The 22,551-nt window shown below is 41.2% G+C and overlaps 1 protein-coding gene across 15 annotated transcripts in view; it reads left to right on the forward strand.

The window, feature by feature from the left end:
* Positions 1 to 22,551, forward strand: part of DCLK2 (doublecortin like kinase 2) — a 273,637-nt gene that overhangs the window by 7,669 nt on the left and 243,417 nt on the right. For all 15 annotated transcript variants that reach the window (XM_044430977.1, XM_044430965.1, XM_044430968.1 and 12 more), the window contains exon 2: positions 6,987 to 7,321. In XM_044430977.1, the coding sequence (XP_044286912.1) occupies positions 6,987 to 7,321 (335 nt within the window). The remainder of the gene's footprint in view (positions 1 to 6,986; positions 7,322 to 22,551) is intronic.

The following is a 22,551-nucleotide window of genomic DNA, read 5'->3' on the forward strand; positions in this document are numbered from 1 at the left end:
GAAAAAAAGAGGATGTTTTGATGCTAAGATAGCTGATTTAGTTTTGTTGCAGTTAGTGAGTGCCTTTTGGAACTGTAGTAATGCTGTTTATTTAACATTTTTATCCCACTTCTCCTACAGGAACATCAGGGTAGCATACATAGTTTTTTCTTTCCCATTTCTTCCTCACTGTAGTACAGAAGGGTTCATGGATGAATAGCTGCTAGAACCTGGATCTCCTTGGTCCTAGTCTGACACTCTTATGTGTTACCCAACTCTTTAGCTGTGACATAGCTTAGTCACTTGAAAAGCAAACTTAAGATACAGTCTTGTGCATGTTGAGGCACCTTAAATCTTCCTAAAGATGGTGGAATTTAAGGATTGCAGCCTAATTAATTAACTTAGCAGATCACCTTGTGTCAGCTTACCTACTGCAGTGGATGCTGTGAAACTGCTTTTACCAATTTGGTGGTGGTGGTACAAGTGCTGAAAGGAACATTTTGAATATGACTTGATGGGTATAGTTAATGATATCTGGAGAGAAGCCTTTTTATTTAGATATGTTGCTGTTACATTGGAACTCATCTTGTTAACTTAATTCTGTGGCCCCACAGTACTGGTTCTATCTATATGTTAATAAAGCAGACTGTTACAAAGACACAAGTCCTCCTATAAAAAGGAAAATAATCCCATGGAAAGCTGCCGTGCATTAGGGGCTTTGTGGGAGAGCTTGTCTCTATTTCATATCTTAAGGGTCAGTGTATGTAACACTAATTCCCTGCCTTACTCAAAGGATTGTATTTAGTTATGGGATATCTGTGAGTTTGTTTTAGTTCCATTGTGTCTTCTAAGAGAGGGAGAGCAGAGGCTCCCTGGGAAGCAATTAGATGAATACAATACATACTGTACTGTATTCTGCAGTCCTCTGCTTGCTTCAGGTCATGTACCTATAGGAGTTTGGTTCTTAACAAGTTAAAGTGGATTCTTTAAACTGAAGGAACACTTTGTAAACTGGGTCTTACTCTGTAGAGTTGGGAATAATTATACCTTTTGGCTGTGTGGTCTGATTTGTTCAAGGTTTAGCATCATCAATGTTTCTTCTGGAAAAGTTCATATTAATATTTTGTTAGACTATTTTCTTTATTATATGATAGCATGTTATGATGATGTAACATGTTTCTAAGTATGGATGCCAGCAAAAATAACTAGCTGACATTCTGCTCTATTTAGAGGAGGCCTGAACAGGGTCATGCATTGGAAATACTGAGGATCAGTCCTTGTTATTTTACTTGTATATGTTTTCTGTTGAAGATGAGTGGTTTTGTGTTATCAGAACATTGGCATACTTCCATTGGTAATTTGCACTTTTCACCAAAAGATGCTTCTAGCATTTAATTCAGTGGCAGATGGCAGTGGTGATATCTTTGACAAGAAAATCTCTACTGTAAATGAAGTCATTTTTTGCCTGGCAAGTCATATGCATTGTTATTGTTTAAGGCATATGCATTGTTATTTGTCCCCTCCTCCTTTTTGAATTCACAACAATGGTGTGCCTAATCCAATTCACGCCTGTTTATAGGATAGTAATACTGGCAAGCTTAAGTGGATAGATGAAAGCAAGCAATATTCCTAAGCAGTCATCTCTAACTTCTTCACAGTGAAACTGTTGTGATACCGCCACATCACTGAAAGTAATCTTCATGGGTAGGAGAATGAACTGGTATGTAAGTATTCAAGTCATGGTCTTCACAGGAAAGAGCAAAAAACTGTATTACATCTTAAAATTGATTTATCTTTTAGTAAATATATATCTGCATAGAAAGGTATTAATTACAAACAGTTAGCACTATCCTAAATCTCTAGATTGTACTCATATTGCATTGTTAATATTAGACTGCCAACTTCTTCCCTATTTCTGCCAGACTGCTTCATTAGCATGGCAGAAATTCCTTCAGCACAGATTGTCTGGTAACAGATGGCTACTTATGCCAGTATGTAACCTAGTTCTACAGTTTCTTCCTTTATAGGGTTTCTATAGTTTTCATATTTTGTCTCACACTGTAACTACATACTCATGGTCATAAAGGTCCATTTAATACTCACAATAGCTACTGTATGACAGTATTGCATACTTTATTTTAAAAGGATGCAATTGAATACTGTTTCCTCCTACAGACAAGTATGAAGTCATAATTTGGACTATTATCCAAATATTTAATGTAAGGTAATGTCCTTAATCTAAATCAAACTTTTAGAAACTGTTTCTATACTTTGACACGTAGATGGACAAAATATTTCTATTTCTACAGCAGCCTGCAACATATGGAAATGACAGATAAAAATGATAAATTCACAAAGTATTTTGGAAACAGGAACAATGAAAAATACTAAGAATATCAGAATGGGTTTGCAATTTGGACGTTTAGCATTCAATTCTGTGCATGTTTGGACAGGAGCTAGGCATGCTAGCTTGGGAATGTTGGGAATTGTAGGACATTTTTCTATCTAAATATGCATTGGATTGCACCCAAATCTCCTATTAAAATAAAAAATGTAAAGTGCATGGTTAAATATTCTGCCATATTTAAGTTTATCTTATATACTCTATAAGATAAACACATTGCTTAGTTGCAACCCAGATTTGCAATGCACAAAAATACTTCATTAGCAATATCATAAATATTGACTAGAACCCTAGAGGGAAATTATTTTTGCAAATTGATGTAGGCTTTTTGAGGGAAATTACTAAGTGCAACATCAGATATTTTTGTTCAGTAAATAAATATCCTTTGAGATTAAATTCATGTATTTAAAAAACTAGAATGTTTATGCAGATTAAAGCAAATATTTGGTAACCTCCTCCTGTAAAATCAACTGCATTGCAGTTCATTTGTATCAGATATGTAAAATACTAAAATGAATATACATTTTCTTTTTTAAAAAAGGTTTATCTTTAAAAAGAAGGTTTTAAAAGCAGGTTTATCTTGGAGGGCCTGGGAATAGGAAACCTGTGGCCCTACAGATGATGTGGGACTATGACTCCTACCATCCCTGATCAGTGCTGGTGAGAGTTGGTGTCAGATAATTCCTTGAGCTGACATACAGAGCCTTCGTCAGCACAAAGGCCCAAGTCCTTTTTTGAGACACTCCCAGGAGCATCATTCCTGTGGCAGGCAAAGCCAAATGCAAAAGGAGATGGGCCAGAGCAAAGGAGTGGAATCAGTATACCAAAATTACCAGCATATTTTAGAATGAATGGGGAAGAGGAGGAGAATTATGTGAGCTGCCTTGAGTCCTTTGTACCAAAAGGATAGGATATAAATGTAATATACAGATAAATCTCTCACTGCCAGTAAACAATTTTTAGAAAAGGCATTTCATTTTTCAGAATAGAGAAAAAACTAAAAGCTGGAACACTAACAAATGATCCGTGGCTGGAGAAAGAGGCTAGTGCCTGGGGAACTACCTGGCACTATGTCCTCCTCAGGAACTGAGAGAGCTGGATTCCCCCTGGGCCTCAGGTTCTGCACCTGTTCTCTGGAGAACCACAGGTGTCAGCAATTTCTCTTATAACAGGAAGTGATAAAATCAACTTGCAGCATGAACCCATGCACAACAACTCAAAAAGTAAATCCAAGGAAATTGCTTACGGTTTGTTTTAAGGGAAACAATGTATCATTTAAATCTAAGCAGTCTGACTAATTTCATAATGGACAATTGCTTAAGCAGTCTTTCTCTTAATTGATTGTAATTTGTTACTTTCTTCACTAGCCTAGGATTTGTGATATGTTCTGCAGGAGAAAGTTGGCATGTGGCAATTATTTATGTCTATCTGGGCTGTTACTACATTTTTTCAATAAGATGATTCTTGATAACTTTGTCACCCATTCAGTTTATATTTAACTCTTTCAGTTATTCTTGCCTGTAGATAAAATGATGCAATTAGAGGAATGTGGCCTATCAGGGAAGAATTCAGTGAGGACCTGGACTGCCATAGGTTCTCTTGTACCCTGCTAATGCTGAACTGCAAGCAGTAACTAACACTTGTGGAACAAATAGCATTTTTGAAGGGAAAAAGAGAAATTAGTGAAAATGCTCACATTTTGGAATGGGTAAGATATAGGAGGGTTCACATAAGGGAGCTTGCTAGCCAGTCCCAACGTGTAAGTGTTGCTCCTCCAGGAAAAGATGATAAATTTATGTTGTGCAAGAGTAGATTCTTCCTGCACAATGGAATTGGCAGGACCCACTGCTTGTGCAGGACAGTCAGTGGGGGTTAAGTGGGGATGTCATTCGACTGTTCCCAATTAGAAATTCAATCAGTATTTTTCCTTAGCAGTGACTCTTGCTGTCTTTCCTAGTTAGTTTCTTTCCACTTTTTGTTTGTCCTTTCCTCTTTCAAATAGAGAGGCTTGTAACTCTGTCTCAGTAGCTTGTAACTCTGTCTCAGTAATACTTGGTTCACCTTTGAGAGCTAGACGTGATCCAGTTTCTGTAGTATTGAAATTTTGCAAATAGTTTAGACATTGAGAGTAGAAATAAGCTCTTGATACTGTTGAATTTCTTAGTAAGCATTGATACTGCTAAGCATAAGACAGCATTTTCTAGCTTGATGCCTTCCAGATGTTTTCGATTCAAAATCACATCAAACCCAAGCCAGCGTGGGCAATGACCACAGATTACAGAAGCTGTAGTCCAAAACTGCAGTTTGAGGAAGACTGACATAAAGTAGTGAAGTGACACCACATAATTTTCCTGATGCAAGGTTCTCAAGGTGTTCCAAGTGGTGGCTCACATTTTTTTGAGACTTTCCTTATGGGACACTAGTTACTGTAGTCTCATGTCTTGCTAACTGTGTAAGTGGGGCTGCTGGTGGCAACCTGGAGTTCAATGCTATCTTGGTGAACTTTGCCTTTATTTTAGAACGTATCTGGAATTTCCGTACTTTTGGATGTGCTCAGGAACTGGAAAAGGAGAGCTGTTTGAAATAGCACCAGTAGACAATAATTTATGTCTATTGATATGGTTCACGTAATCTGTTGGGTTACTTTCCCCGATTTTCAATCTTGGGAGCATTGTGATGTAGTTCTAACCCTTACTAGTCCAGTCTTCCATGCGTTCTTGGGTCCAACTCTCTCTCTTTCCCAACACATTCCATTTTACTCAGTGAAAAGGTAAGAGTTCACAGATGATGCATTAAAACAAAAACTAAAGGGGTTGAATAAGCCTTGCTTCTCTCTGTCAGCTAAATCAAGAGCACTTTTCATATACTATGACAGCAGTGCCTAGTGGGGAATTAATATTTTCTGTTCAGCAATTATTGAACTATGAGTATTTTGCAAGGAATATAGAGGGCTTTTGTGTTCTACATCTAACAGCTAAGCCACGGGATTATTTTAATACGATGTTTTATTGATTTATGAGGTTTTCCTTTTATTTTAATGCTGCACATCATCCTTGAGGGATACAAACAAAATAAATCATTTAATAAATGATGTAATGAAACTTATTTTTTGTATCCATTTGAGTACTTTCCCTAATCTGACTTAAAGGTCTTCATGGATTGTACATGAAAATATGGAAACAGTGTAGGAAAGTGTAGTAAAAGTACCAACTTAAAAAACTGAGATGGCTTAATCTTTTGTTTTTATGTTCCTTCTTAAGTCCCTTCCTGTATTATCTAGGAGGACAGGTCATGACCTTTGGGACACTTAGCTGATAGCAAAAAGGCAAATGCAGGGATCATGACCGAGACATATAAACAACAGTGCATGTTATGGACAAAGTGGAAAGAGAATGTTGTTTCCCTCTTTTATACTACTAGAACATGAGGTCACCTAATGAAATAAATTAGCAGGAGACACATGATAGACAAGTAATAGTATTTCTTTGCGGAATTCATGAATTGTGAAATTCACTAGCATCAGAAGTGCTGATAGCCATGAATTTAAATGACCTTTAGACAAGTACGTAAATAATGGATCAATTGTGGCTGTTATCCATTATGTCTATATGGAACCTCCTTGTGCAAAGGCAGAATGCAACTGAATACCCAAGACGGCTGTTCAACAAAAGGGGTGAATTGTTTTCATATTCTGCTTGTGGCCTTACTAGAAGTATCTATTTGGCTCCTGTAGGAAACAGGAGCCTGGGCTTGATCAACACTGACATAATGTGACACATTTCCTTTAAAGCATTGCAGTTTTTTTAAACTTCACATCAGAGTTGCCATTAAAATTATTAGATTACATTGCTTTCTTAAAGAGAGACAGTATTGTAAAATTGTTAGAGATTTTCCTTTGCTTTTGATTGTGACTTTCATAGGCCATAAAAACAAAGAAGCTGTATTAGTGTAATGATCTGCTGGGCAGCAAATTTTGTGTTAACCAACTGGATTACCATGGTTGTTCATGGACTGTTTTTACCCACAAACAACCTAAAGTGCATGGGTTCAGATGTCATGGTGGCAGCCTACAAATGTAGCATTACTAGGTTGTTGATGGAAATAGGAACTGGCTTGCATGATACATGATACCCTGAAATTCATGAGTTCATTAACCTAAGATTTGCTACCAGAACTGCTATAATGTGCAAACAGGCTCAAAGGCTAGGATTACTTTGCAATAATGTTACATTCTTAAAAAGAGAAATAATGTAATTTTTAAGGTTTGCTGTTTTCTAAGGATTATTTAATGTGTAATCGTACACATCTTTTTTTCTTGGAGTCTCTGTATGCATACTGTTTAATCAAATTTAGTCATAGTTTAATAAAATAGATTAAATATTTACAAAAATTTTTATTAAAGTGCATGTGTGTATTCAGGGACAAATAGAGTTGGAATGAAATAAGAACATAGTAATTAATTGAACTATGCTTCCCCTATTATGATCAATAAACATTTAAGAAGAATAACAGGATAGGTTGTAATATATCAGTTAAGTACATAGGTAATGGAATGCAGAAAACATAATATCTTCCTTTTCTCTCACCCCCCACCCCCAATCAGGTGAAAGCTATGTGTGTGCGTCGAATGAACCGTTTCGGAAAGTTGATTACACTAAGAACGTTAATCCAAATTGGTCAGTCAACATAAAATCAGGGTCATCTCGATCTCTTACATCCTTGACATCTTCCAGAAGTGAATTGAAGGAGAGCAAAGACTTCATTAAACCGAAACTGGTAACTGTTATACGGAGTGGAGTGAAACCACGAAAAGCTGTGAGAATTTTGCTGAATAAAAAGACTGCTCATTCCTTTGACCAAGTGTTGACTGATATAACAGAAGCTATTAAGTTAGATTCAGGAGTTGTCAAAAGAATTTGCACACTGGATGGAAAGCAGGTAAGATAAATGATAGTTATTATGCAAAATTTAAGACTTGACTGCATATATGCAAAAGTTAAATAATAATTTTAAATTCTTGAAGGTACATATATTCACTGTTCAGCTTCCATTGGTTCATTTGCATAGCAGGTGGGAAGGAAGAAAGGGTCATTGGAAGCTTGTAGTGTTGACTACTAATTAATACATTTTTCCAGTAACTCTGCCTTGCAATTGTACCCTGAATTATCTGGAAAAATGCAAGTCTCATTTTGTATATGTCAGATTAGCCTATTAATTGAATGGAAGACACACTGGAGCACTACACGTACCAGGACTTGTTCAGGAAGGGCCTTGATTAATTCTGTCTTTACGTTACAAAGGCTGTAGGCATATTAGGTTTCTGACTAGACATGTTTTACCAAATTGTATAATCCTACAGGTGCATTTGAAGACATCACAAAGCTAGATTGTAACTGACTTTATTCTTTTAGAAATGTATTTGTTGAATGAATATTTTCATCCTTTTCTTTTGCTGTATCAAATGTTTACAGCAACAGGACTGATGATGTGCAGGCTAGTTTGACAGCCATTGGTACCTTCTGCATATGGTTGAAAAAAAGTTCTAGAGTTCTTGAAACACAGTCATATTACAAATAGACAAGTGCTTTTTCCAGTATTGTGATATACCAGTGAAATCAGTCTCATAAAGCCTCTTTCTCTTACTTTATTAGACAACACAACATGCGTATCTTCTTTAAAACTGCAATAGCTTTCTGCTGTTCTGGAAGTAATATCCTGATGAAAGTTTACATGATTCTGGTATTTTCCTAATACAGTCTTAGATGAAGCTGATAAAAGGGCACAACAGAGTTTGGCAAATAATGCACTTTGCTTCCAATTACCAACTCATGGAACTTATTTTTTCTAATGGGCTAAATTGCTCATGCCTTCGAATGTGCTTAAGTAGCAAGTTTTTACATTATTGTACAGTTGACAGATACTAAAAAGAGCTTTGGGGGAAGCATTTTTAAGTAGCTGATTGAGTTCCACCTTTTAAATACATTTTATAAACAAAACATTGTGATGTGTCCTCTTCAACTTTGTAACAAATTAGTGAGTTTAAAAAACAAATGTATGGTTGCTTTCTATACAGTGATATTTATTGTAAAAACATCATTTGTAGTAAATGCCATCCCAGTTTAATAGATAACTGATAAAATTTTGTTAATAAAGTCAATTAAACTTGCAGTGTAATCCAATGATGTGGGTCAGAAAGTTTTCTGCTATTTTTTTCTGCAGAAAAAAAATTCAATTCCACACTGCTTTTATAACATTAATCAGATTGCAGTTTTGTACATACTTTCCTGAGGGTAAGACCCATAGAAAATAGTGAGTCTTTTGAACAGTCATGTAAAAGACTGCACTGTTGGAAATGGAGCTGGTACCTTATCTGGAAAATTGAGCAGCTTCTAAGCTGAAATTATAAGTCCGTTGTTCTTTGGACATACTAAAATTAATACACTGCAATATTTGCAGTGACATCGCTGTTCATATTTTAAGAAATGATGGACTGGATAGGTGCATACAACTGGTCTGGTGGAAGCAAACTTCCCCAGCCTCTCCTTTCCCCATGCCCATCCTAACTGGCTTAGAAACAGTTTCCATTGATCTCTGTGGGACAAGAGACTTGCAAATAAATCAGTTTAGGATTTGACTGTAGCATCTAAAAATTTGCTTTTTGAACACCATTATTCAGAGTGAAATGATACTTTCAGTTAGCCTCTTGGCATCCAGATAAAAAGAGCTCTGGCTTTTAAGAAATGATGGACTGGATAGGTGCATACAACTGGTCTGGTGGAAGCAAACTTCCCCAGCCTCTCCTTTCCCCATGCCCATCCTAACTGGCTTAGAAACAGTTTCCATTGATCTCTGTGGGACAAGAGACTTGCAAATAAATCAGTTTAGGATTTGACTGTAGCATCTAAAAATTTGCTTTTTGAACACCATTATTCAGAGTGAAATGATACTTTCAGTTAGCCTCTTGGCATCCAGATAAAAAGAGCTCTGGCTTGCATATAAAGTTTTTCATCTCAACATTCTTTGCTATGTTTTTGGCTTAGAAAGCTAAATGACATAAGTTGTTGGGTATAAGCCCTCAGAAAACCCCTGTATTGATTTGGACTGGAATTTTCCCTTCTTCCCTGTCACTGCAACACTGTGATTTTACACTTGATCTCCCTAAGAGTAGCAAAAAGGCTGGGTGGAAAGGCTACATTTTATATTGATTTGAACCAGCCATCTTATATTTTGACTGGAGATTTCTGGTTCTGCTTATATTGGACCAGGTGTATACTATTGAAAATAAAATTATTTTAGCAGTTAGGCTTGTTGGTTCAATGCAAATGTAATGCAAACTGTGGTTCATTGCCTTTCAAAACATAAGGTGAAACTATGGCTTACCTTACTGAGCTAAATCCTGTCTCAGACATCTAAACTCAGCCGTCTAAAACAATGCTACTATGTTTAGTACTGAACAGTACCATATTAAGAATCTGCTTAAGGATCTGAATTTGTATATCGGCTGGAAACTTTTCCTAGCCATATGTTGTGGCTTGATTATTTCAAAGCTTTTCATAGCAGCAGGAATTTCAAACAATTGCTTTTTTAGTTTTGTTTGCTTTGTAACTTTAGATAACTTCACAGAAGTGGAATGAGTTTCAAATGGGTAGGGATATAGGCATGTTTTACCATCTGCCATTCTGGAATCAAATCATAAGGCTTGGAATTTAGTTCTTGAATATCTGTTGCATCCCACAGAGTTAGGTAATTTACAGATAATTAATCCGGGAAAACCTTTTTCTGCAGCTGGATTTGCCTAACATTTTCATTGGTTTTATTCAGATACCTTGTTTTGTTAGCAACTGCAGAAATTGATAAGATGGGTCTAAGATTTTAAATAACTGCTGCTAGATTTGAGTTTTTCTACAGCTTTTTGAAGTGGTAAAAAGAAAGAAGCATTGTGTAAAGCAGCCAATTACTTTGCAGTTAATTTTGTTTTTCTGAGTCTCACTGATGCTTTCTAAAAATATTTTCATCTTTAAAATTATTCCACCAGCAAAATTTAAATCTGAATGTGTGTGTGTGTGTGTGTGTGTGTGTGTGTGTGTGTGTGTAAAAGAGGGGAGGTACAAAGGTGGAGGTGGAGAAAGAATCCAGTCACTGATGGGGACAGCATGGGAAGGCTGTTTATTGTGGCTGTGAAGAAGTTGCCAATGACCAGCTGGTCTTCCAAAGAGGAATCCCAGAGTTTGTGGCATTGTCATTGCTCCAGTGTAAATATTCATATATCTCTGCTTAGGATATGCAAGTGTCTGGAGAACAGAATATTTCAGTTGTAGAATTCATCACTACAATGCCCCCACTACCAAGGAAAGCTAAATCCACAGACCATTTGCTACCAGATTGATGTTATTTATTATGGCCTTTTGCATCATGGCGGGGGGGGGGATTCTTCACAAGTGTTATTACCACCACCATTTTCAGATGATGTGGGATCACTCACAAGGAAGCATTAATCACCTCCCTGGCCCAGCCAGTTGTTCCCTCCTTGCTGGTTTTATCAACATGGAAGAGCAAGACTCTAGTAAGGGTGATTGTATGAACCTGGCCAAGCTGCTTGTCAGCATCCTTGAGCTTACCAAGTGAAACTCATCCAATAAAACAGGACCAGCTGTGCTCTGGGTATCTTAATAGATTCAACTGCTTTAGCTCTAGAGTCCTGGTGGGTGTAATATATTTTTTCTTGGAAGGGCACAGCAAATAAATTACAGCAGGCCTCAGATGTTCTTGGAGTCAGCTTAGAACACTCTCTGGACAACCCTAAAAAGCTCCATTGGGCAGTTAATGGAAGATTGAATAGAGGCAGAGAAATGTTGTTTCTTTGCTGCCCTCACTGCCGCCTCAGTGTTATTTGATTGCTCTTAGTTACAGGGTATATCATGAAGATGAGGCTTGTGATGATTCCTTTGGAATCTGGCCCTTTTCTGTTCATCAGTCTTCTATCTCATGTTCAGCCTTCACTTAGGAAGTGAGCTGAGCTGAGAAGAAGACCAGGAATGTTCACAGAATTCCTCGTATACAACCTGGCATCCTTTTCCTGCAGCACATGTAGCACAAAGAAAGTCCAGAAGTCACATGCTTGGAAAAGGGATACTGCTTGCACACTGTTTGCATGGGCTCAGCTCCTGGTCAGTGTCTGCATGAATTCCAAGCACCAAGTTGGACTTAGGGCTACAGGAAAGCAGGATGAAGTTGGGGAACCAATGCTTGGAAATCTGATGGATTCTCATCCAGTGAGTATTCCTTGCACATCCTTAACTGAGATGTACAAGTTCTACAACAAAGAGGGTGTTTAGGAGCAATAATTTCTGTGTTCCACAGCTTATCCAGGATTTCAACAGGTGTACCAGCCATATCAGCTGAAGCATCCCCGAGAACCCTCTGGTAACTCTCTGGATTCATCAGCCTCTGGAGCTAACCATCTCAATAGGATCCCCATCCTTGCAAAAGGGAAAAGCCTTTCCGTCTAAATCTAAGCAGGCAGTGATCTGACCATGACAGAGTAGTTAACTCAAAGTCCCCTCCACGTGCAGAGCACTATTCTTGTATCTGGCTGTAAAGACCAAGTCTAGTGTATGCCACACCTCTCTCTGTTAATGGTGGCATTTGTGACTTACTCAAATATGGTTTCCATTGATTCAAGCATGCCCTCATGCACTGATTGGCTTAAATCAACCAGATAGCTGTTCCCTTGCCCTTCTTTCTTCATGCTTGTTCAAGTCTCCAAGCAGGTTCTCCACCTTGATGGTGACCATATCCCTGACTGGTTGAACTTGGGCAGTTCTGCACCTCTTACGCAGATATGCTGTCTGTTGACTATTAGTAGTAGCTTCTCTTCCGCAGGTTTTCCCATAGTCCTTCTAGATTCTGCTGGCACTTCCTTGGGTTCCTTTTTTGGGGGCAGTTGGACAGGTGCAGCCATGCCCTCAGTTTCTTTCCCAGCAGCCTCTTCTCTGGTTCAGAAGGGTCAGGGTCATTGCCATGAAAAGGCATACCAGGTCACTTTGTGAGGCAGTAACCAGGATCCTGGTATCACCTGGGTTAGCTTTGGAAGCAGTCTTCTTAAGGTCCCTCTCAGGACATGCTAAGAGTGCCCTAGAGGCAACCAAGGATTAAATCATTTGCCTGCAAGAGATAAGCAAGGTTTGTTGTGGTGGGTGAACAGCCTGAAGTTCTTCTAGCTCATCTACCTCCATCTCTTCCAGGGTCAACCACAGCTCTGACTTTATAATATAATGCAATATAATAATTCACAGGAAGGTGCTCCACATTCATGAATGGCAGTGCCTGACTTCTTTATGGTCTTGCTTTATGGGAGCCTTTCTTCTCTTGACAATTTGAATGGTGTGAATTAGCAGCTTGTACTTGAGTTCATGGCTGGTAAACCATACCCCAAGATTTGGAGAGGCTGTAACTAGGGAAGCAAGACTGCCTAGGCACATGGAGACCTTGAACAGCCTTCAGTTGTGACATGATTTGGCAGCCTTGAAACAGTTGCAGATAAGGCACACAGCTTTGGCATACTTAAGAAGAGTTACCATGCAATATAGGGCTTCATATGGCTGGATGAGCCAGGAATAGGGGAGGAGGAGTCATGTGCTGGGGACTAACCAGTTTTCACGGGCCAGTACTGGGACTAACTCAAGGGAATGCCACTGCCAGCTATATGTGTGGGAATTTTATCCCTCTGGACAATCAGGATTGAAGCAGCTTGTTCCAGAAGAGCATGTTCTCCGGCTGCACTCTGATTCACTTACTGTAGGTCACAGTCCGCTTAAACTTGTAACCCTAACATTTTTCCCACCCTTGTACTGTGTGGAAGGTCATTTGTAGCTGTAAGCCAGGGGAAAGGTAACTGTGCCTGGTGGTGTGCAGGAAGTCTTGAACTGCTGTTTCATACAAAGAGGAGTGGAAGTGCCAGTTTGGCCTTGCCCTAGAAATGCACTGTATGCTAACATAGCTCCCCTGATTTGCTCGCTGCCATAACAGCTTCTTGCACTGAGCCTTCTCGTACTGGGGTGGCAGAGTCCTGATGGCAGGAGGCTGGGGTGACAGGGTTGTGTACAGAGATGGGGACTTGTCTGTGGGGTCAGTGGCCACACGCAATGCAAGAAAGGCAGCTGCTGAAGTAGATGCAGGGCTCTAGAGTATGGGTCCTCAACTAAGGCCCAAGGGCCAGATCCAGCCTGCCATGGCCATTTATCCGGCCTGCCTCAGTGGTTTTCAACAGGCCACACACGTACCCGCCACCACCCGCCTCGCCCCCCGCACGGGGAGGTGGCAGCAGCGGCAGCTTGCTCGCGAGGAGATTGTTTTGGACTGCTTGGAGAAAATCTCCAAGCGAGTAAGCTGCTGCATCGTGTGCCCACTGCTGCATCACGGCGCATGCCTGCCTTCACCTCGCCTCCCCTTGCTGCATGCCCCTCACCGCACCCACACGCCCTGCTCCAGCCTGCGCACCCCGCTGACACCGCCTTTCTGGCCCGCATCCAGCACTGGCACCTTTCAACTGGCCCCCTGGTGAAAAAGCTTGAGGACCTCTGCTCTAGAGCAACAGTACTGGAAACAAGCCTCGTTACAGGAGGGATGATTAGAAGTTGCTAGAGGTGGGATACCGTCTCCAAAAGGGTGGTGGTGGTCACTACCAGTACTATCCAGGACACAAATGTGACATGACCATCAGGGTAGCAGTATGTGAGATGCTTGTACATTCTATAATGTCAAAGGGAAGCCTATTCTCAGGTTTTTCTATGACAAAAAATTGTCCCTGTTGAATCCTATGGGAAAGCAGAGTAGGGTGGAGGAAATGAGAAAGGAGGCTGAAAATCACAGCTGAATTTGCAAAATAACTCAAGTCTGGTATGCAGATAACATGCAGCTGGTACACAGAGGTGAAGCAAAAACTTCATTACTAAGTGAAGTGGTTCGGGAGTGTCAGTAGAGGGAAATGTATCTCCTGAGAAAGGAGAGGGCTTGTCCTTTATCCAGGATCAGCAGTAAAGCAGATTGTTTGTGCATAAAAGATTATTTATGGGATAACACCCTTGAAATCCATCAATCTCTGAACCTTGACAATAATAACAATAAAAAAAAACTCTTGAGGGTGCCTCAAGTCTATTGATTAGGAACAGCTAGAATTACTAGTGGACTAGGTTAGAAGAATTTTAAATTGACTCTAATTTTTAAAGCAAATCCCATTTTGTCCCTTTGGTCAGCCCTAAACAATGCTGCTTCTATCACAATGATAAAACTCATTGGTGAGGAAAAGTGTATTTTGTGGCACAGAGAGACTTAGCAGAATCTGGTAATTTATTGGCACCTGCTAATAAGTTCCAGTAAGTATCTTCTTAGGCAGGGAGAAGGTTGTGGTGCTCTGCCATGGCAAACTCCAACCCTTTTATCAACATGATATCAGTTTCTGTTATAGTAAAACTGTAATTCTATGTTTTCCTTATGTAGGAAATATCTTTATTCTAACAGGTTGGTGCCCTTCAGTCTTGTCAAAGAACCTCTGGATATTTACTATGGAGCTCCAAGGTATTGCCAAGTATGCAAGGGCGTGTTGTAAAGCACACTTTTTATTCGTAGAAGGCAAATCACAGGCTAAAAATTATAGTATAATTAGGTTGTAAAATCTCTGTAAATACAGAAACATATGAATACAATTTTGCTTGGACAGCAACCTTGTCAAATGTTTTGAAGATTTGAAAAGTAGCTCCCAATCTTCTCTTGTGGAAAGGTGAGTTGCAGATTTCATGGCCACTTCTTGGTAAGTGCTCAGGGCCATGGGCATCCAAGCAATTACTCTCCAGTCAGTTCTATGACCTACTGAGTGTAACTAGAAGAGTAAAAGAAGGAAAGTGGATTCTGCATTAAGTGCAATGAAATCTACCTGTGGTATAAAACTCTTGTATTGTATCAGCAACATTAACTTAACAGCAGATTCTGAGTATGTGAAAGAAATTGGGAAGGCAACTGAGAGTGGCACAGGATTGAACCCTTAGTATTAGGTAGAACACTGAGAAACACTACTTGGCTTCTGTATTAACACTGTAGCTAAAGCTTCTTATAAAGCTTCTTAAAAGGCTATATACAGTAGCAATAGTAAGGTTTTGAACACAATTAATTACAGCACATTGTTAAGTGTATTTTAATTAATAGATTAGATGAGTTAATTCCTTTTAAAATAAAAACTACTGCCTAACTCATACTCCACAAAGGTAATCTGCTGATGCTTTTCACTCATTTGATACACTGGTATAGTAAAAGCTGAATAATAGAAAAGCAATGAAAAATAATTATCTTTGTATGCCACTACTGGGCACATCCTGAGAAGACAAAATTCCCTGGGGAAGACAGTCATCCTAGGAAAAATCAAAGGCCAAATAATGAAGACCAATTATGAGATGGATTGACTTCATAAAGGAACTCACAACCCTGAATTTACAACAGCTGAGTGGGGCTGACATAGATATTTTGGAGGTCTTGGGACATTTGTGTTCCTGTACTATTTAGCATTATATGGAATTTTGGAAATTTTCAGCTTGTAATGCAGTCCAATATCTCTTCATTTTATACTTGCTTAAAATGGCCACCTTTTCTTTGGTGTATGGGGAAATTGGATGGCTTATCATCCATCTATTAATTGATAAAACACATCCATTGATGTTAATCCAAGCCTGCAATACTGAACTCATTTACCTTGGACATTGAATCCCAGGTGGTAAGATTACACTGTAAAACAGGTAAGTCTATCAGTGGAATGAAACTAGTAATTTAAATATTAGTGGTGTAGGTAATTAGATGCATGCCTTTTACTACTCACTTCTCATCCATTCTGCTTTTGTTTACAGTATGTTGAGATCAAATGCCAAGTAAAAGCAGAGCACAACTTGGTTGTGTACTTTATAATTAAGTAATAAATTAATAAATTAAGTTGAAATCTTTGCTACTTCAACTATAATCCAACTATTGGGTAGAAGAACTGAAGCCAGACATTAACGATTGTAAGGTTGAGAAGTGGAAAGAATGATATGGAAATAATCCCACCTTGATGCATGTTGTTTTCTTACATTACAAGCAGAATACCATGTGTCGACCACTTCTAGTCTGCTTAGGTTAATACGCATTTGTTAAGAGAATTAGGAAAGGTGCTAAACATAGTGAATTTCATCAACCAGACTGTTTGACAGCCTGGTATATATTCTGGCAAGCTAGCTGAAATGTTGTGTAGTGAAAGTGTTTTGCTTGCATAAATCTCTTATGCAGCTTTGTTTCTATTTGCACTACCCTACAGGGTATATTTCAATTTCAAATATTTCCATCCTTGTCAGGCAAATAAATAGATGTCTCATCTAGTTTTCTATTTTTAAAATAAAATACAAATGACTGCTGCATTGGCTCCCAGCTCCAGACCATGGGTGTGCATTATCACTTATGCCTGAAATAGTACACCTAATTTCATAAACTCCTCCACTTTGCTGAAGATCTTATGGTGAAGCTGAAAATTGGCTTACATTCTCTTCTGTCAGCATACCACAGTTAATGCTGTGAACAACATTTGCGGGGTCATGTGCTGACTGATTAATAAAACATTTGTTTTCTTAGCCATGCTACTTTTTGTATATTCTCAAATGTCAGTACAAACTGATCTGGCATCCAGTATTGATGTGCAGCAACTAGAGGGGCACCCAAGGCAATGGGCTTTACTATGTCTGAGTGTATTGAAGTGAAATTGTTCTTTTTGGTCAGTGTTTATTACTGACCTGTTAAATTGTACCCATTTGTAGATTGCATGTTCATTCCACATTCCCTCAAACCTGAGTGCTCAAGGAAAAAGTGAAAGAAGGATCAAAGTATTTTTTTAAAAAGAAAATTGAATAGCCATTCAAACTAATCTCAAGCCATTGTAGAAATATAATTGAAACTCATAAGAACAAAAGTGATAAAGAAAAAGAACAAGGGAGTGAGAATATGCAGGGTACATGGAGAGCTATTTTGTTAATTTGCACTTTCCGACTGACCTTTCTATCAATTCAACCAGCTGCAAGCTATTCATTTGAAATATACATTTTTCCTAGTTATTATAACCTTTCTGTCATTCTGCCATTCTGTTTGCCTCTTATTATTTAACTCACATATTCTAATATCCTTATTAATTTGCCAGAATTCCATGGTGTTGGTGTTCCTTTGATGGAGAATAATTTTTCTTTAGACTGCGCTACTCTTAGTCATCCTCTCTGGAACATGTTCACTTTTGCTATTATATATTCTGGTTAACATTTCCTATGCTGCTTCCACCTCTTGCTGGTAATTCTATTACTCGTTTGAAGTGATTCATGGTATATTCTTTCTATCTTGACATCATAATTTTCTCTTATTTCTCTTGCACTCTTCTGGTAATCCAGATGGCTCCACAATGTTCAGTTGACATTTAAGTTTCTTTGTCGTGGCCTCTGAGCATCACACATATGGTTTCTGCGCCTGCGCAGTGCCTTTGGCTGGAAGATTAACAGCTAACGGTTTTTGGCGGGAACTCCGCTCCCCCTCCCCCCTAGCATTATATAAGGAGCGGAGTGTCCACCATTTTCCAGTCTTTGCGACCGCCGTTCATTGTGCCTCGTGCCGCTTCGCTCTTGCTAAGATTATTACTTACCTTCTTGCTCATTCAAAAATCTCTCCTTTTTCCTACCAAGTTTGTATCTCTTGTTCTTGTTGTTAGTACTTCACTTATATTTCTTCTTAACTTTGCACCATTTTTTCCTCTTTATCGTTCCTATAAAAAAAAAAACCAAAAATATTACTTTCCCGCTTTACTATCTCCTTTTTTCTTCTTTCTACAATGGTGCAACGGGCGGCGTTCCGCAAGTGTGGAAAATGCGGCTCCAAAATGCCCGCCGTGGACCCTCATGATCTGTGCCTCCTTTGTTTGAGGGAAGGGCACAGAACCGATAAGTGCGGCCATTGTTTGGCCTTCTCTAAACAGGCGAGGAAGAACAGGGAGAACCGCCTCCGCAAACTCTTATGGGACCAGGCTCTCCTCCAATCGGACTGGTTGGTGGCTAAGCCTTCCACTGTTGTGGCCCCACCGGAAGGCCGTCCAACTTCGGCTGACCTGCCACAACGCCCGGCCTCTTCCTCCATTGCTCCGCCCTCACGCCCTTCTGAAGAAGGCGCTCATACCATGGCCGACCAGTCTGTTTCCCTGCCAAGGAAACAAAAGGAAAAAAGAAAGCACAGCGACTCAGATAAACATCCTGTGCATAAGAAGGCCAAGAAAGATAAGATGGGCAAGCCGGTTAAGAAGCCGAAGAACCCCGAGCAGGCAAAACACTGCCACTCGGGCTTGGCCTCTTCCTCGATTCCGATCCCTGCTTCAGAACCGACCCCCTCGGTCCCGACCATCCAGGTGTCTATGAGGGTTACCCCACCGGGCTCACTGCACCGACCGACAGCCGAACCCATTCTGGATTCAAGGTGTGGTTCCATCTCTGATGGGGAAATACGAGATTCTCCACCTAGAGCTCGATCACCAACCCCGATGCCTCAAATCCCGATGGATACTGAGATCGCCATCTCCCCTCTGAGAAGCCGTAGGAGCTGTTCCTCGGATGCGAGGTCTGATGATTGGTCACTCCAGGTACTCCTCCGCTCCAAGACGGGAAGAGTACCACTCCGTAGCCTATTATCCGACCTCCAGGGGACAATCTTCGCCACCAGCGCCTCGGAAACATTTCCATTCAACGCCCAGAGACGCCCCGAGGGCCCCATCTAAAGAAAGTGGCAGATCAGAGTCACCAGGAGATTCTTCCTCCAGTGTACCACCCCCCTACTGGATGGAATCTGACGAGTCTGAGGCTGACTCGACCTCGCCGGATGCAGTGGTTGCTTCTCAGGGCCCGGGGTCGCCTGAGGAACCGTATATATCGTTTAACTATCTGATGGCCAGACTAGTGAGGTCGCTCGATATAGAAGCCCACCAACAGCCGGGACCGAGCACCGATCGTTTTTATGATGTGGTCAGGGGCGAATGATCCACATCTATTGCCTTGCCGTTTATTACGACCTTACGGCAGGCAATGACCCAGCCATGGGACCTCCCAGCTCACCCACAACCGACTTCTCGTAAATATGAGTTCATGTATCGGGTGCAGGAAGAGGACATCCCGTTTCTTCTCGGTCACCCCAAGCCGAATTCAGTTGTTGTAGAAACCTCGCAGGGTCGGGAAGCCCGTGGACACACCTCGCCTCGTGACAAAGAGGGCAGAAACGTTGATTCCTTCGCCTGCTGGGTATACGCAGCTTCGGGCCTTGGTTTACGAATTTCTAATTATGAGGTAACCCTGGCGCATTACCAATATTTCCTTATGCAACGCCTGGACGCCATCATTGATACCCTCCCGGGAAACTAGGGCGAACTTGCTAAGACTTTTGTTAAGGAAGCTATGCAAGTGGCGGTGCAACAGCTTTCCACTGTGAGGCACCATGTGGACTCTGATTCGAGGTTGCTGGTCGGTGCCATTTCCCTCCGCAGACACACTTGGTTGCGTAATTTCAATTTTCCGGATGAGATGAAGCGGAGAATTGAGGAGATGCCGTTCGACGGTTCCGGTCTCTTCCATGCAAGGACGGATAGCAAATTGGAGAAAATCCATGAATCAAGGATGACGGCCCGTCGTATGGAATTGCAATCTCTACCCCAACGTAAGTGGACATGGTCACGTCCACAGTACCGTCAACAATTTCCGCTTCGGCAACAGCAACCGCATCAATGTCAGCAGCATCGCAGGCAACAACCACCCCAGCGCTCCAATAGGGCTGCCGCCGCTTTGATATGGACAGGCGACAGCGCTGATGCAACGAGTGAACCTCTCATCTCATTCCAACTCTACCCTCCCCCCTCTCATTTGGGGATCGACTGAAGAGTCAGCTCTCCATTTGGGAGTCCATCACATCTGATGGGTGGGTGTTACCTATCATTCAGCACGATATGGAATCGAATTCGACGTTGTGCCATCACCGAATCCTATCCGCTATACTCTGACTTCCTTGGTACTGTTAGACGAGATTCACCAACTCCTTGCTAAAGGAGCTATTCATTGCCTGTCATTATCGGAGGGGTTCCACGGGTTCTGTTCCAGATACTTTACGGTCCCGAAACGAGATGGGGGTCTCAGACCAATATTGGACTTGAGAGCTCTCAATAGATTCATAACACCAAAGAAGTTTCGGATGACCACACTTCAAAGTATTCTCCCGTTGCTGCGAAGAGGGGATTGGTTCGCCTCATTGGATCTGAAGGATGCCTATTTTCATATTTCAATACATCCAAGTTATAGGCATTTCCTTCGTTTTGCGGTGGACTCTGAAATCTACGAATTCAATGTGCTGCCGTTTGGATTAGCCACTGCACCATGGGTTTTTACGAAGTGTATGGCTCCTATCTGTGCACACCTTCGATTACGTGGAATTCGGATATACCCGTACCTTGATGACTGGTTGCCGGTCTCCGACACAGAAGCAGGACTTTCGTCTGCTGTTGAGTTTACATGTGCTCTATTGCACGATCTCGGACTCTGTATTAATCAACAGAAATCTTCCCTTCTCCCTACGCAGGTGATCAACTTTATCGGAGCCCGGCTGGATTCGACGTTGGCAAGAGCCTTCCTTCCTTGGGACAGAAGGCATGCGATTGCTCAGTGTATCACTCGGATTCGACAAGCAAGAACTGTCCCCGCCCAGTCTGTTCAGAGCCTGTTGGGACACATGTCTGCTTCCATCGCTGTGGTTCCGCATGCCAAATTCAGGCTACGTCCCCTTCAACTGTTCTTCAACAGAATGTTTCGACCACAGACAGATCCACCTACCAAACGGATTCGACTCCCGGCTTCCGTTCTTCAGTCCCTGTTATGGTGGATAGACCCAGCCAATCTGACTGTAGGCGTTCTGTTTCGACCCCAGTACCCTACAGTAACCTTCGGCACCGATGCGTCCCTGCTGGGATGGGGAGCAATTTGCTCCGATCTACTGCTGGGATGGGGAGCAATTTGCTCCAGGGGATATGGAGTCACCGGGATTGCAGGAACCATATCAATTGTCTGGAACTTCTTGCCGTTTTCAAAGCCCTGCAATCATTCGAGGATGTGCTTCTATACCAGGTCGTCCAGGTGACCTCAGACAACATGGTGACGGTCTTTTATTTGAACAAACAAGGAGGAACCCGATCCCGGAAACTAGCCCGCCTGGCCATGCAGATTTGGGACTGGTGCATACCGAGAGGTATCACTCTTCTAGCAGTTCACCTTGCGGGCACAGAAAATACAGACGCGGATCTCTTGAGCAGACGTATGTCGCGGTCATACGAATGGGAGCTAGACCATTGGGTTCGCGACATGCTATTTCACTGATGGGGCCAGCCAGACATCGACCTGTTTGCCACACAACAGAACAGGGCATGCACGGCCTATTGTTCCAGAGCGGGGATGGGTCAGGACTCGCTCGGGGACGCTTTCATGATCCCCTGGACAAATATGACTTTTTATGCTTTCCCTCCGATCCCACTCATCATGAGAGTGTTGGCAAAGATCATTCATGAAGGGGCCACAGGGCTACTGATCACCCCCTGGTGGCCACGCCAGCCATGGTTCGCAACTCTCCTTCACGTCTCCCAAGAAGAATTTCTCCAACTCCCTCTTCTTCCTTATCTCGTTACCCAGAGGGAGGGCACGATCCGCCACCCAGACTTGCTGTCACAGAAACTGACTGCATGGAGGATACGATGACCAGCTGCGATACATCGGTATCAACACCACCAACCGTCCCGGCCATTCCTGCTCAGCAGAGTCTATACCCAGACCTAAAGTATATTCTCGAATCTGCGCTACGACCATCTACTAGGAAGTTGTATGCGGCAAAATGGCAGAGATTCTCTAACTTTGCCAATTTACACTCGTTTCTGGCCCCCTCGGCTTCTGTTTCACAGATACTTCAGTTTCTCTTTGAATTGCATCAGTCTGGACTCAAACCTTCGTCCATAAAAGTTTATACAGCAGTGATTTCACATTACTGGGGAACTATACATGATCTCTCCATTTTTGCTCAACCTCTGATTAAAAGATTTTTGAGAGGAT

The sequence above is a fragment of the Varanus komodoensis genome, unplaced genomic scaffold, assembly GCF_004798865.1.
Source record: "Varanus komodoensis strain SLA01 unplaced genomic scaffold, ASM479886v1 scaffold21, whole genome shotgun sequence".
Classification (NCBI taxonomy): Eukaryota; Metazoa; Chordata; class Lepidosauria; order Squamata; family Varanidae; genus Varanus; species Varanus komodoensis.